Here is a 14,014-nt window from a genome sequence, read left to right on the forward strand (position 1 = left end):
TGCGGATTACAAGTGAAGGGACAGTCCGACAAGCGGGGGAGGTTTGAGGCACCCCTGGTTTGAGCTGGAGGGATAGGAAGGAATAGGAGAAGTCGCGCAGATGTGAGAGTGTATTCAATTCCACGGCCATGTGCCCGGTGTGCACACTGTGATGGGAGGATGCATTATATAGCTTTTGTCCTCAAGGTGGCCCAGGGGCCTGGAGACCCCTTGGGAGACCCCCGCACCAAGCCAGACCTGGCCAGATCCCGCAGGACCCCGCCTCCACCTAACTGCTACTGCTGCCATGCTGGAAGGGCAGCGCTGGGGCCGGTGCAACACAGCTTCGAAGCAGTATCTTGACTTCTGGGCATACGGAATTTTAGGACTCGGCACAGGTTCAAGACCCATCAACGTTGACGCGTTCGTGAGACCCTGTAACATCATACCGTCGCTTTACTCATTCGCATCCGATTATGGTGGCTTAGCTGATCAGGCCCGCAAACAAGACCAATCATTTCAATGCGCCGAGTAGCAAATGCAGCGCAGCGGCGGCAGCGAGCATACTAATCCGCGATAAATAACAATGCCACCGGCGGCTACTGCCCGCATTATACCAGGTGCTCGGCTTCGTTAATATAGTTTCAGCGCAACATTTCTTGAAATAAGCCAAATGCGGAGTTTGCGCAAATGCACGACGAATCTGGTGATGCCAGTTTGAATCCGAACGTAGCTGCAAGTGCTTGCTATTCTACTCTTACAAGTTATACGTTCACATTGACACCCTCAAGATTTGCGTGCTGAACAAGCTAAAATGACGTCCAAGCGACCCCTGCATTCAATCCTGCTCTCGTGCGTGTGCGTAGTCGCGATGGGCTCCTCGCAGCGTGCAAAATTAGCTAATCGGGATGCCACAATTGGCAAGAGACTCTGAAGAGTTGCGCGTCAACCGACGCGTCGTTACTTGGGTGAACAACCCCAGTCCTTCGGCAGCACCACACTGAACAGCTGGACGTGGGTACGTGCTGTACTCGAAGCGGCGTCGACAGCTGCCGCGTCCCTGGACCGGAACGAGCCCGTTGCGCTGACGTGTGGCGCGCGCCAGACCTCTCGGCATGGCCAACGTTTCGGAGCACCGTTCGCCAGCACGGCTTAATGCCGAGACGGGAGCTCGAGACATGCGAGACGAACCTTTAGATGTGCTAGTCATTGGCGCGGGCATCAGCGGCCTCGCAGCGGCCTCCGCCCTGCAGCGGCATGGCTTGCGTGTTGCAGTGCTGGAGTCTCGGGCGCGCGTGGGCGGGCGAATCCACACCGTCCAGATTGGGCCGCACGGCCCCAGTGTCGACCTCGGCGCGGCCTGGATTCACGGCATTGGCAGCGCGCAGGCGCCCAACCCGCTGTTTGCGCTCGCCAGCCGCGCCGGTCTCGGAGCCGCGCCGACAGACTACGCTGACGCGGCCACCTACACCGCAGGCGGCACCCGCCTGCCGCCGTCGGCCGTCTCGGAGATGGAAGACATGTGAGTCCCCTGCTTGGAGTGGATGGCTTTACAGCACCGGATAAGCTTGTCTATTGCTCCTGCGCATGTGCCGGGGCCGCACTAGGGTTTTCCAGGTTCCAACCGGAAGTTTGACAGGCGTTGACAGACGCGCCGCGATTTGGGGCACCCAGGTTCCCGACATGTCACATCCAGGCCCTACATCCTCGTCTACCCGCCCTTATGCCCTGCCATGCACTCCCCCCGCAGTTACAATGCATTCGAGCAGCATCTGCGCTCGCTGCTGCGCTCGCCCGACCCCCAGCCGGCCCTGCAACCGCTGAGTGTGGCGCTAGACCGTTACGCCGCCTGTGCTGGCCTGAGCCCGGCGCAGCACGTGGCGTTGTCCTTCGCAGCGTCCAACCACATGGAGCACTACTGGGCGGGCGACATGCACAGCATGGGCGTGGCGGCCCTGGACGAGGAGGTAGGCGCGGCTGGCACTGGTGCTGGCGGGGTGACGGGTTACACGCCCGAGGGAACAAGGACTCGAGAACCAAAAGCAACCCTTGCTCAAACACCAGCAGCTCGCCTAGGCCGTCGCCAGCGGCTCGCTTATGCCGCGTGCAGCCTGCTGCCTGCTCTGCTCGCCCTGTCCTCACCCACACACACGCCCACGCCCCGCGCACGCGTACCCACGCAGGTGCTCCCTGGCGGCGACGTGGTGTTGCCGGGCGGTTACAGTGGCCTGGTGGGCACACTGGCCGCCGGGCTGGACGTGAGGCTGGGACACCAGGTCAAACACATCAGATACGGAGTCGGACATAACGATGGCGGCGGCGGCGGCGCCTCAGGAACAGGCGCAGGCGTCGCTGTCACAGTCCACATAGCGTCGCCGCAGCCGCTGGTGCCGAGCGAGCACCCTGGCCATGCGCAAGCCGCGGCGGGCGTTGCGGTGGATGGGGGCCGGCTGGTGACGCTGCACGCGCGTGCCGCGGTGGTGACACTGCCGCTGGGCGTGCTGCGGTCCGGCGGCGTGGCCTTCAGTCCGCCGCTGGGCGCCACTGACCCGGCCAAGGCGGCGGCCATTGGGGCGCTGGGCACCGCAGTGTACAACAAGGTGTGTGGGCGGGTGGGTGGAGGGGGACGAGTGGGTGGTGTGGTATACGGCCATGTGCGAGGGCTGTTCATTTTTGGAGATGCGGTGTGCAAATGTGTTGACCCCAGCTACCAGTAAGGCAATCCGTGCGCGCGCCAGCCCATTCCACTCACGCATGCGCAATGTGTGATGAAATGCAGGTGATCATGTACTTTGACCCCGCTGACGTGTTCTGGGACAACACCGCCTTCATCTACCGCATGCCCCGACCCCACGAGGCCGGCCGCTGGAGCTACTTCCTCAACCTGCACAAGGTGCGACCAGCCCAGCCCCGCCCAGCCCAGCCCAGTCACGCCCAGTCCCGCGGGAGCGCCGTGCGTACGCATTGGGGCGCTGGCATTGCTTCCACCCTGCGCTCACCTCCCCGGCTGCTGCTGCACGCGCCCCTCCCCTAGAAGGACTACTTCTTTGGGCTCGGGCACATACCCTTCCCCTCACTGTGCTTGGCTGCAACTCCACTTCTTGAATCACCATGAATTCACCCCCTCCAGGTGACGGGGGCGCCCGTCCTCATCGCCTTCAACCTTGGCGAGGAGGCCGCGGCGCTGGAGGCGCTGTCTGATGAGGCGGCGGTGTCTGGCGCATTGGCGGCACTGGCGGGCGTGTACGGACCCAGCCGCGTGCGGCGGCCGTGGGCGGCGCTGGTCACGCGCTGGGGCAGCGACCCGCACTCGCGGTGAGGAATGCTGTGACGGGGCGTAGCACGCTATATCAGGCCGCAGTGGCGGCGGGCTACCGTATGTGAAACAATCACGGAGGCGCCGTTGCCTTGAGCGTTCGCCCATCATGCTCCTTGCAAAGCGTGTTGCTGCTGGCCCCGCCGTACCTGATGCCCCGCTCCGCCTGCTGAGCCTTACCCTACAACACCCCTCCACCCGCACACCGCGTGCCGTACGCAGCATGTCGTACACCTACATCCCCGCCGGCGTCACCACCGCCGCCCTGGACGACTTGGCGCGCCCCGTGGCCGGCCGCCTGTTCTTCGCCGGCGAGGCCACCCACCGCGCACACTACGGCACCGCGCACGGCGCGTACGACAGCGGCTTGCGCGCTGCCGCCGCCCTGCTGCAGCAGCTGGCAGCCGAGGCGGCGCAAGAGGTGGCGGGCCGGGCCGGCCAGCGGCTGCCGCTGCAGCCGCGGCTGCGGCTGTTGCCGCCCCCGCCGCCACGGCACCAGCAGCGTGAGAGGATGGCGGCGGGCAAGGGCTCGAGCTGGGGCAAGCCGCAAACGGTGGGCGTATTAGGACCGGACCAGTGGCTTGCGACGAGCGCAGCGGCAACCGGGGCTGTGTTGCAAGAATCGGGCGGTGGCGCACCCGCCACCATGGGTGTGGGATCAAGCCCGGCTGCGGCAGCTGCCACTGCAATGGTGTTTGCCGTGCCGCACAACGGCGGTGTGGTGCCGGCGGCGGCTAGTGGCACCATCGGCGGCTCGGGCGAGGACAGCAGCTGCGGCCTGGCTGGCGGTGGGGCCAACGAGGGGCAGCAGGAGCAGGGAGGCAGCGATCGGAAGCAGGAGGACGAGGAGGAGGACTATGGCAAAGTGGGACAGGCACGCGTGCCGCCCCGTCCAGCGGCGCGCTCACGCATGTGATGATCACGGCTAATTGTTGTGCAGCAAGTCATGTCAGCTTTGTTGACGCGTATTATTTACGTAAACGCATCGAGCGCCACTGCTTGTTCGGTGAAGCGGTCATGCCGCACGGCGCAAGTATTGGCTGTTGATCCGGCCCTGTGATCCTGTTGTGCCATTAGTGTGAACACCTGTTATCGTCCTGCTGTTGTTGCGGAAGATGCTCTCGACAAAGATGCCCGAAGAGCCCTGTATTTACCGAGCGCTCATAAACCTGTGGTCTATCCAGCGTCAGCCCTCTTGTACCGTTCCGGTTATCGCCTGACTAGGCGTAGACCAAACGCATTGTTGCTTCGTGGGAACCCGGCGATGGCGACAGCGCCTCGGATGCACCCGGTCGGCTGGACAGTGACAGTCCGCTGATGTGGGTGGGCTGTACAGTGTCCTTCTTGTGAAGACGTGCCATAATCTGTTGTGTGAGTATGTATCTTTATTGTCAATTTTGCGAGGTTACGTGCTGCCACGGTGTGCCGCAAGTGTGACGTTTCAAGGTTATGCCCTGTTTTGCGTGCTTGGTGTATTGCATGCGTGGCGGTGTGGGCACGTACCATAGAACACATGCGCACACATTACGAAGAGTGTTTGTTTCCAGTGAGCAATGCGTGCGGGTCAAAGCGAATATTCTGACGTCCATACCAGCCAGGGGACCCCCTGGTCCATACAGCTCGCGACAGGTGCCGCATTTCTGAGCCAGAGGCGCCGGCTGAGAATGATGGTCCGGATTGGAGTACAGACAATGTGCACGCTGGCAGGCCGTCATTGTGTGAGGTGACCCTACGTCCGGTTTGAGTCTTAACCTTGCGGTTGGGGCTGCTGCGTGATCCCGCTGCTGCCCACGAGGCCACGGCCCCAAGCACGGCCCCTACGACCGCCCCGCACCTTGACGCCATGTTACATCCATCGTTCCGTCACCCGCGGTCTGCCATAGCTGCTGAGTAAACATCCGTCGCCTGCGCCATTGAGTCCACTCAGTGCCCACTCATGTCTTGAAGTCAGCAACCTATGACTCCCAACTGGCGAACTCATATACACGCGTTCTTTTTCTCTTTGGGTCTTCCCTTCGTCCTGGCCCCCACCCTTGCCTGCGAGAATGCGTGCTCAACTGCATGCACGATACGGTACCAACTAGTGCAAAACGCAGCGGACCCAAGGAGTGGGCATGCCATAGTCCTCCCTAGCGTCCGGCACATTTGTTTCCAGTCAGCCACTGCATTGATAGTACCTCATCCACGTCTAGCCTTCGGCTGCCAACTTAGTCATTGGTTTGATGCACCGGAACTATCACCCGGTGCCCTCGCCCACACCGTCGCTCACACAGTCACACGCGCATTGCCCCCAAAAGCCGCATCACATCCCTCCCCGCACGAAGTCCGCCACCACTTGCGGCACCGCCGAGTCCAGCCCCGCCACGTCCAGCATGCCGGGGTCCTTGGGGTCGGCGATGCTGAATTCGTTGGCGCTGAACGCCAGCACCACCAGCTTGGCGTCAGGCATCTTCATGGCGGCGCGGTAGCGCTTCAGCGCCTCAGTCGGGTGCACGCCACCGAACCACGTCTCGTTGTCCGTTAGCACCACGAACACGTCCACGGCCATCTTCTTTTGCAGGGCGTGCACCATGGGCAGCGCGCAGTCGGTGCCGCCCATGGGGATGCGAGCGGACCGCTCCACCACTTCCTCGAGCCGGTCAGACTCCAGCAGCTTCATGGGAACAAGCTGGTGCGAGAACGCGACAGCCTTAACCCACGGCTCGGTGCGCACCAGGGTCATGGCCACGGCCGCCGCCGCCTCGCGAGCCGTGACGGCCGTCATGCCGGAGCAGTTGGCACAGCCCATGGAGCCGCTCACGTCCAGCCCCAACAGGTAGCGCTTGCCGGTGGGCACCACGTTCTTGAACGCCAGGTAGAATGCGTCCTCCAGCGCTGCCGTCACCGCGGCAACCGGTGCCCAGCGCGCTTTGCCACGCGCGCCCGCGCCGTTGCGGTAGGTGCACATGGCGTCCAGCAGCGTCATCGGGTGCACGCGCGCCGCCGTCAGGGCCTTCGCGTCGCGCAGGCGGTCCGTGACGCGCTGCTGATAGCCGGGCTGCTCCAGCACACCCAGCTCCGACATGCGGCCCAGGTTGCGGATCATGGCGGTCAGCGGCATGCCGTTCTCAAGGAACGCGCCCCACACCGCCGGGTTTCGCAGCAGCACGGTGTCACCCACGTGCTCGTGGCCAAAGCGGTGCCGGCGGATGAGGGTGAGCGCCGTCTCCACCGCCTCGGCAGTCGCGGCCTCATGCTCAGCAATCACCTCAGGATCCGCCTCATCCTCATGCTCCTCATCCGACTCAGCCGCGTCGCGCCCACGCTTGCCCGCTGCAGACTTGAGGGGCGGTGGCGCGCGGACCTCCTTGCGCAGGCGGTGGGCGTCCACTAGGTACTGCATCACCGGGCTCAGCACGATGCGGGCGGGCGCCTCAGCCGCTGCGGCCTCGGATGCAGACGCCATCGCTGCCTCAGCTGCCGCTGCAGCCGTTTGACGCTTAGGTGGCTGCTCCTGTCCCGGCACAATGCCGTGGGTGAGGAAGGCAAAGACAGCCTTCAGGTCAGCCACCCACTGAGCTTCGGCAGCGGCAGCAGCGGACGAGGTGTCACCGCCAGCGGCTGCCGGAGCCGCCGCCGCCGCCGCCATCGCCGCCGCCAGGGCGCCCAGCTCCGAGCCAGCAGCATCGCCATCCGCATCACCCACCACCACCCATTCAGAGTCCGACTCGGAGCCGCCCGCTGCTGCCGCTGCCACTGAGGTGGTAGCTGCCGCAGTCGCTGGTGCGGCCTCTACCGCCGCTGCCGCCGCCGAGCCCTCCGCCACCTTGCGGCGCTTGGTTGCGTGCTGCTCGGGGTCCGGGTGCACTAGTCGCAGCAGGTCGGCGTGGCTCCAGCCGTTGCGCTGGCTGTACTTGGTCGCCTGGTACGCCACCGCGCCCGCCGTCTTGTCCAGGTACCAGCGGGCCACGGTGCGACGCATGGCGCGGCCCCAGGTCAGCTTGCCGGAGCGACCAGCGAGCGTCAGCGCATCGGCGGCCGGCGCGGCGGGCGGCCCGGCGCCGCCGCGGCGGCGACCTCGAGCAGCGGCGGCGTCGCGGGCGACTGCCCCCGCTGCCACGTTACCGCCCGCAGCCCAGGTAGCGAAGGCAGCTGCATCGACTGCGCCCGACTCGGTCTTGCGCAGCTCAGCCGCCGCGCCCAGCTCCTTGCAGCGCTGCACCCACTCGAACAGGGTGGAGGCGGTGCGGCACACGGCCGGCACCGCAGACAGCGCCGCGCGGCGGGAGGCGGGGTCGCCCAGGCGAGCGCACATGGCCAGAACCACGATGCCTGCGGGCGGGGCGGGGACGCAGGCCAAGGCCTTGGGAGCGGGCATGGCAGGGTAAGAGGGTGTTCGAAAGCAGCAGAGCACGTGGAAGGCACCAAGTGGTATGGAATGCAGAGTTGCTCCATGTATGCCCATGACGGCTTGAAACGTCAAACCAATGCAGCCACCTATAGGTGCATGGTCCCTTAGGTGAATGCGAAGGGGCAGTCTGAGTATCTGCTAACTCCGCCGCTAGGTTGCCGACCCTGCATGCCGTCGTCCTCCCATTCTCTCACCCGTGGCCTGCTTGGGCGCTCGCCCCTCCCGGCTGATGTCGACGAGCTCCTTCACCACCGCCTCGCCCTGCCCCGCCGCCAGCAGCCGCGCCACGCACTGGGCAGACGCCAGGTCCACCGACTTACGCGAGACGTAGTAGTTGTTGGCTGGAGGGGGGGAGGGCCGAAGGGGGGAAGGAAGGGCAAGGGGGGCGAGGGATGGGATGGAGCAAGGCAAGTTAAACGGGGTATACGTCGTAGGAAGTAAGCGCGTATGCACGCTTTCCGGTTGTCGTGCAAGGGGTGCGCTGACTTCATAACCCAACTTGATTTGTGACACACGGCACCACGAGGTAGCTGGGTTGATGGCCCACGAGCCGTCACCAGCCCGCTACCGGCACGCAAAAGCGCCAACCGCTGCCTCCTGACCCTGGCCAGCTGCAGCCGACAACTCACCATCAGAACCGAGGATGATGTACCGGCGCAGCAGCGTTAAGTCATCGACCTTGAATACGAAGCCTCCCGCATTGTTCCGCACCTGGTCCGCGGAGATGGGATGGCTCTGCGGGATAGTCTGCGCCATTGCCTTGAGAGCCTGCTTGGCAACGCGAAAGCTACTTATATGCTAACTCCTAAGCGATGCTTGATGTGTTCTGGGGTTATCTGGACTGAAGAATAAAAAGGCAGCCAGGCCCAGAGCCGGGCCTTTGGCCCGACGCACAGAACTTTGTAAGTTCAGAGTATTGTGCGATGTGTGAAAGCGTTGCGTATATAGTAATCCGATTTAAATGTTGCAAGCAGGCTCCGCAGACGTCTATTTCTATGCACTGCATGGGCGGGGGCCCCGCTCGGCCTGTGGCAGTTGGCGGAGCTGGCCCCTGCGGGCCTCAGGGGCCACGCAGCTGCCCCGCCGCAGTGCTTTAAAGGGCGCATATCCTAACTGACTGGGACGCGTATGAAGGTTTGGGCAATGCGCATATGCACAGACTGCAATTGGACGTGGCTCAGGGGCTGGACCTGGAAACGGCGGATATAGTCCAGTAACGCTCAGCAGGTCCAGAGCTGGGAAACCAAGCTCCCAATGCACTAGTTCCTTCCTGTAAAGCGTACCCAATTGAGCAAGCACTGGCAAGCAAAGCCGGCGCGCAGGCTAAGATTGGTTGGTGTGTGGTTGGGCGTTGGGGCCATACATGCGTTTGGACAGGGCCTCCCTTGGAGTTTGCACCCTCTCGTCAAACCGGGAGCTGCGCACTTTTGAGCAGAAATGCAGCAGTCAAGGGCAACCTAAGTTGGGCCCGAATGGCGCGCACCAGTTCCGGCACGCCAGGGCAACAACACGTAATCGTACGTACGGTGCTGGCGCCAGACAGAGAAGGTTGGGCGCGGTATCATAACAAACAACGTGTCAAGTGCACAAGCAGCGTAAACTATCGGCGTTTCATTGCAACACAATATAGCACGCAGTTGACATAAAGAGCTGTAAAGAGTTGACGAACGCAGGGCAGAATCTGCGCCCGGCGTCATTCTCTCACAACAAATTGCTTGAATAGCTTTGCATACCATGTTGCTGGCACAGCAAGGGTTGCGCGTGCAGTCGCGCCTCTCAGCGAAACGTGAGGGACTCGGAGTTACGACGTCGCGACTCGTTGAAGGCATAATTAGCAAGCGTGGCTCCATTGCGGCTCAGCGATTTCCAGGCGCGTGCAGAGAAAGTACCTGTCACCTGCACTTTGCTTGCGGGACCATGCTTTTGGTTACCGGCAGTTCCGTGGCGTCCTGCCGCTTAAGTTGCTGACGAAGAATGACGTGACATCGCTTGATGCTGTTGGTCACGTCCCGGAACCAACCCGACAGGTGTTGCATCGCCCCGCCGGCATGGCCCCGGCATGGCCCCGCCGGCCCCTCGCCGCTCCGCTACCGTTGCAGCCGCTGGTGCGAACGTCCTCGCGGAGACTGCTGTCGCGGTGGCTGTGGCTGTAGCCGGCGCATCAGGCCCGCTGGTGACACTCGGCTTCACCCCGGTGCACGCGGTGCTGGGCGGCATCATCCTGGGCACGGCCGCCTCCGCCAAGCTGCTCACCACCGGACGCATCTTGGGCATCTCCGGCGCCATGAAGTGAGCCAGGGCCCAGTGCGCGGGGCTGGGGGACAGCAAGGGCTAGAGCACTTGCGGGGTATGGGGCTCGCCGGAGCGACGTGCCGTTGTATGGTCACGGCGATTGCGCTGAGCACGGGGGTTGGTGGTGGGGGTATACATACAGACTGGAGGTTTCACAGCAGGTCACACGGCAGCACAGCAGTATGGAACAAGAACGATGTCTGCACTCGTGCTTTTCCGGATGCTTGCAGGGGCCTGGTGAGCGGCGACTTCGCGCCGTGGCGCTTCGCGTTTCTGGGCGGCCTCGTTGCGGGCAGCGCGGTCCTGTCGGTCGTGCTACCGGAGGCGTTCCAGGCCATGCGCGGCTCTTGCCCGGTAGGTGCTTGCGCTGCCGTAGCAAGGGCTGGTAAGAGGGAGCAGGGTTGCGTGAGGGAGATACGGTGTCCCGCATTCAGCTGCTGCGATGTACGGCCTGTGGCTGCCAGGGCTTCTAGGGATGCGCTCAGGTCGCCGCCGCCCCGCAATGCTGTGGGCCTCAAGCAGCCCCCGCAAGGCCTGCAAGGTGCCTGTGGGCTTGAGAATAAGTGAGTGAATAAACCCCGTCGCCCTCTTGTTCGCACGCAGCTATGGCGCGCTGCCATCAGCGGCTTGCTAGTGGGCATCGGCACCAGGTGACTGTGTAGCGTATGTGTCTGAGTTTGTCGAGAGGGAACCAGACCGCGTGTGTGTGTGTGTGTGTGTGTGTGTGTGTGTGTGTGTGTGTGTGTGTGTGTGTGTGTGTGTGTATGTGTGTGTTTGCGGCCAAGACTATACTATGCCCTGCATACTGCATACTGACGCAGCTGCAAACTGACTTGTGAACTGGTCAATGCCGCATCAACTTCCATGACCGCAGCATGGGCAACGGCTGCACGTCGGGACACGGGGTAGGCATGGGTTGCGTGCATGGGGCGGGCTGAGCTGCCGGAGCGTGCAGTACTGGGGCTGGGGGCTACTCGTTCCCAAACCAACGTTGGAACCGCGTGGGATGGCCAAAAGATGGGGTGGGCTGAGTGTTTACTGCCTTACTAGGGCGGGGTAGGCCACGGGGGCTGGGCCGGCAGCAGGCCCGAGGCTACGCGTGATTCTGCGGCAGCCAGACCGCCAATTTTTAGAACGGCTGCGTGCGAGGTGACTTTTAGAACGGCTGCGTGTGAGGTGCCCTGCGCCAGAACTCAAGCAGTGACCCCCTGTGCTCGCCACGTTTGGCACACAGATTTGCGGCTCGGCGCGCCTCTCACCTCGCTCATTCGCGTACACGGTGTCTTTCATGTAAGTCGCTGGGCGAGCGGGCGGCCGGTCGGCCGCACCGCGCCTGGGTTGTTGTCATATCGGAGGGAGTGTGCGCTTGCAAACAGCCAAAACAGCCACCCTGGCGTTCGCAGGGGAATAGCGCGCGTGTGCCCACAGCAGGCCTGGCCAGGTGCCCATGCCCACCGACGCTCCTTTGTTTCGTGCTGCTGCCTTGTGACCCCAGGGTCTCGGGCATGCTCAGCGCGACGCTGACGCAGAGCGCCCGGTGTCAAGGTGGGTGCGGAGATGTCGACGTCTGGGATGGCCAGGATGCCTACCCGTTGGCCGCCCCCGGTGAAGGGACCGATGAATAGAAAGCGGCTTATCACCACAGCTCCATAGCTTGCGCCGCCCGCCGCCCGCCGCCCGCTGCCTTGGGCCCCGGGCCCTTCTGCCCCGCACCCCACCACCGCGCCAGCGCTGGCGCATCCCGCCTCTTCCCACCCGGCCTCGGCCACAACGCCGTGCTCGTGCCCTCTGGATTCCTACTCCGGCTACCCTGCCTCCACCCGCCAAGTGCAGGTGTGCGCCCGGTGCCGCCCCAGCTGTTGCTGCCCAGCCCCGCCGAGTGGCAGCTGGCCCTCAGCTTCCTGGCCTCAGGGGTGGCGGCGTTCGGAGTGCTGGCTCTGCTCGCCAAAGTGGCGCACGCGCGGTCCGGCAAGGTGAGCAGCCGGGCCTTTGGCTGCAAGCGCGGCTGGGGCCCGGTGAATTTGGAAGTGGCACGGCAGGTCTGGTGCAACCGGGAAGGCCGGCGAACTCGTTCATCGGCGCCTGCCCTTGTGCCCCCTCCAAAAAGCCATCTCCCGAGCACCGAAACCTCCCATCCTCTCACGCTGCACCCCCAATCCCCTGTACTCTGCTCACCTGCCCCAGCCGGAGCCGCACATGCCCTCTGCCGCCGCACTGGCGTCTGCCATGACCGCCGGCATCGCGGGCGAGGCCACGGCGGCGGGCGGTGGTGTGGTGCTGGAGGGCGGCAAGCCCAACGTGGCGGCGGCGGGCCCCGGCTTTGAGCTGAGCGCCGAGTTCGGCAGCGGACTGCTGTTCGCGCTGGGGCTCGGATTCAGCGGCATGGCGCACGCCACCAAGGTGCGCGGAGGGCCTCGGGCAGCCGTTCGTAAACGCTTGTGGCAGAGCGTGACTGAGTACTAGCTGTGTATGACAAGGCAGGAAGCGCGTGCCGCAGAGGGCACCGAGTGCCATGGCTTGGTTTGCCCAAAATCGGCCCACCGCGTCCATGCGAGTCCTCGGCGGGACGCTCGAACCCACTGCCTTGTGGTGATGTTGATGGTGTGCCCATGGCATGCAGGTGGTGTCCTTCTTGTCGCCGCTGTACCCCTGCTGGGACCTGTCGCTACTGTTTGTGATGGGCGGCGCAGTGCTGGTGGCGCTATTCGCTTTCCAGGGCGTGCTGCGCTACCAGTGAGTGCAACTGCCCGGGTGGGGTGGGGCCCACGCAGCTTGCCAACCGGTCCTCCTTCTCTTAACAATGTCATGTTGAACAAAGCCATACGGTACTTGATTACCGATAAGGTCTCAGGCACATGAACATACCGGCACGCCCATCGCCCATCCTGCCTGACGTCGTCAGCAGGGCCCGCCACGCCCTCACCGAGCCCTCGTCCCCTCCCTCCGCCCCGCCTCTGCAGCATGATGCAGCACCCGCTGTTCATGAGCCGCTTCCAGTTCCCCACTGCCAACGCCATTGACACGCGGCTGCTTACGGGCGGTGTGCTGTTCGGCGCGGGCTGGGGCATGAGCGGGCTGTGCCCCGGGCCCGCACTGCTCAGCCTCATCATTAGCCACGTGAGTCCCCGCCAAAAGATTGCAGTTAGGCGGCGAGTCAGAATCAGGCCTTGCAAGCATACCTTCGCAGCCCCAACCCCGCTGGTCCACTACACACACACACACACACACACACACACACACACACACACACACACACACACACACACACACACACACACACACACACACACACACACACACACACACACACACACACACACACACACACACACACACACACACACACACACACACACACACACACACACACACACACACACACACACACAAGGTGACAACTGGGGCAACATCGCCCAACGCGGAGCTCGGTAACCGGCGTAGGTATTGGTCCGTAACTGCGCACGCGTGTTCAGCGGCTTTGTTCCGTTTGTTTTTGTGTTTAACACACACACACACACACACACACACACACACACACACACACACACCGCAGGACGCGCACGTGTACTGGTTCCTGATCTGCATGGTTGTGGGCATGGCGCTTGAGCACCACTGGCTGGCGCACTGGATGGCGCCGGGCGCGCCGCACAACAAGTAGTTGTGGCCTTGTGGGGAGGACACGAGGCGCTGTCAGGAGGCCGGGCGCAGCGTGCTGCGGCGTGGCTGGGACTGCTACAAGCGGTCTGGCGAGCATCGTGCGTCAAGGATGCTGCGGGTGAAGTGCATGCATGCTACGTGCAAGCCTGCAGGACTCCTGTAAGCACGTGTATGTGGGAGAGAGAGTAATGTCGGCAGGAACGGGACCCGGACGGGCGCACCATACATGTGCACCCATGCATGGCATGCATGCACGACGCACGACCGCATTGCATGATGTCTGATGTATAATGCTGCATAGTCTTCGTTGAAACGTTTATTGCGCTGTACGCACTGTTACTCACATAATACCTGTGTAAGTATACTCAATAGTCCTGCGA

General features: G+C 63.4%; 3 protein-coding genes across 3 annotated transcripts; 2 read left to right on the forward strand and 1 right to left on the reverse strand.

Annotated features, from left to right (window-relative positions):
* The first annotated feature begins 361 nt into the window (after window positions 1–361).
* Window positions 362–5,133, forward strand: CHLRE_10g447767v5 (uncharacterized protein). The gene is made up of 6 exons (XM_043066912.1): window positions 362–1,501; window positions 1,730–1,946; window positions 2,163–2,579; window positions 2,759–2,872; window positions 3,110–3,294; window positions 3,518–5,133. Exons 1-6 carry the CDS (start codon window positions 1,158–1,160, stop codon window positions 4,209–4,211), a joined length of 1,971 nt encoding a protein of 656 aa, XP_042920309.1. The 5' UTR covers window positions 362–1,157; the 3' UTR covers window positions 4,212–5,133.
* A 2-nt stretch (window positions 5,134–5,135) lies between these two features.
* CHLRE_10g447800v5 (uncharacterized protein) lies at window positions 5,136–8,631 on the reverse strand. Its single transcript, XM_043066913.1, has 3 exons — window positions 8,315–8,631; window positions 7,880–8,026; window positions 5,136–7,606 (listed from the first exon to the last, which is right to left on the reverse strand). The coding sequence occupies exons 1-3, from the start codon at window positions 8,439–8,441 to the stop codon at window positions 5,598–5,600; spliced, it is 2,283 nt and encodes a 760-aa protein (XP_042920310.1). The 5' UTR covers window positions 8,442–8,631; the 3' UTR covers window positions 5,136–5,597.
* A 180-nt stretch (window positions 8,632–8,811) lies between these two features.
* CHLRE_10g447850v5 (uncharacterized protein) lies at window positions 8,812–14,005 on the forward strand. Its single transcript, XM_001698253.2, has 12 exons — window positions 8,812–9,555; window positions 9,713–9,974; window positions 10,208–10,331; window positions 10,581–10,627; window positions 10,852–10,882; window positions 11,212–11,267; window positions 11,473–11,522; window positions 11,811–11,950; window positions 12,162–12,377; window positions 12,598–12,710; window positions 12,938–13,094; window positions 13,531–14,005. Exons 2-12 carry the CDS (start codon window positions 9,745–9,747, stop codon window positions 13,633–13,635), a joined length of 1,269 nt encoding a protein of 422 aa, XP_001698305.2. The 5' UTR covers window positions 8,812–9,555; window positions 9,713–9,744; the 3' UTR covers window positions 13,636–14,005.
* Window positions 14,006–14,014: the final 9 nt, after the last annotated feature.

The sequence above is a fragment of the Chlamydomonas reinhardtii genome, chromosome 10 (assembly GCF_000002595.2).
Source record: "Chlamydomonas reinhardtii strain CC-503 cw92 mt+ chromosome 10, whole genome shotgun sequence".
Classification (NCBI taxonomy): domain Eukaryota; kingdom Viridiplantae; phylum Chlorophyta; class Chlorophyceae; order Chlamydomonadales; family Chlamydomonadaceae; genus Chlamydomonas; species Chlamydomonas reinhardtii.

Excerpts from the sequence above, each read along its gene's own strand:
- CHLRE_10g447850v5 (XM_001698253.2), top strand. The coding sequence starts at position 9,745 with ATGGCCCCGCCGGCCCCTCGCCGCTCCGCTACCGTTGCAGCCGCTGGT. Across the intron at positions 11,268-11,472 it reads GCGTACACGGTGTCTTTCAT|GGTCTCGGGCATGCTCAGCG; the intron begins GTAAGTCGCTGG and ends TTGTGACCCCAG. Across the intron at positions 13,095-13,530 it reads TCAGCCTCATCATTAGCCAC|GACGCGCACGTGTACTGGTT; the intron begins GTGAGTCCCCGC and ends CACACACCGCAG.
- CHLRE_10g447800v5 (XM_043066913.1), bottom strand. The coding sequence starts at position 8,441 with ATGGCGCAGACTATCCCGCAGAGCCATCCCATCTCCGCGGACCAGGTG. Across the intron at positions 8,027-8,314 it reads CATCATCCTCGGTTCTGATG|CCAACAACTACTACGTCTCG; the intron begins GTGAGTTGTCGG and ends CCCCCCCTCCAG. Across the intron at positions 7,607-7,879 it reads AGCGCCCAAGCAGGCCACGG|GCATCGTGGTTCTGGCCATG; the intron begins GTGAGAGAATGG and ends CCCCGCCCGCAG.
- CHLRE_10g447767v5 (XM_043066912.1), top strand. The coding sequence starts at position 1,158 with ATGCGAGACGAACCTTTAGATGTGCTAGTCATTGGCGCGGGCATCAGC. Across the intron at positions 1,502-1,729 it reads GTCTCGGAGATGGAAGACAT|TTACAATGCATTCGAGCAGC; the intron begins GTGAGTCCCCTG and ends CTCCCCCCGCAG. Across the intron at positions 2,873-3,109 it reads ACTTCCTCAACCTGCACAAG|GTGACGGGGGCGCCCGTCCT; the intron begins GTGCGACCAGCC and ends CACCCCCTCCAG.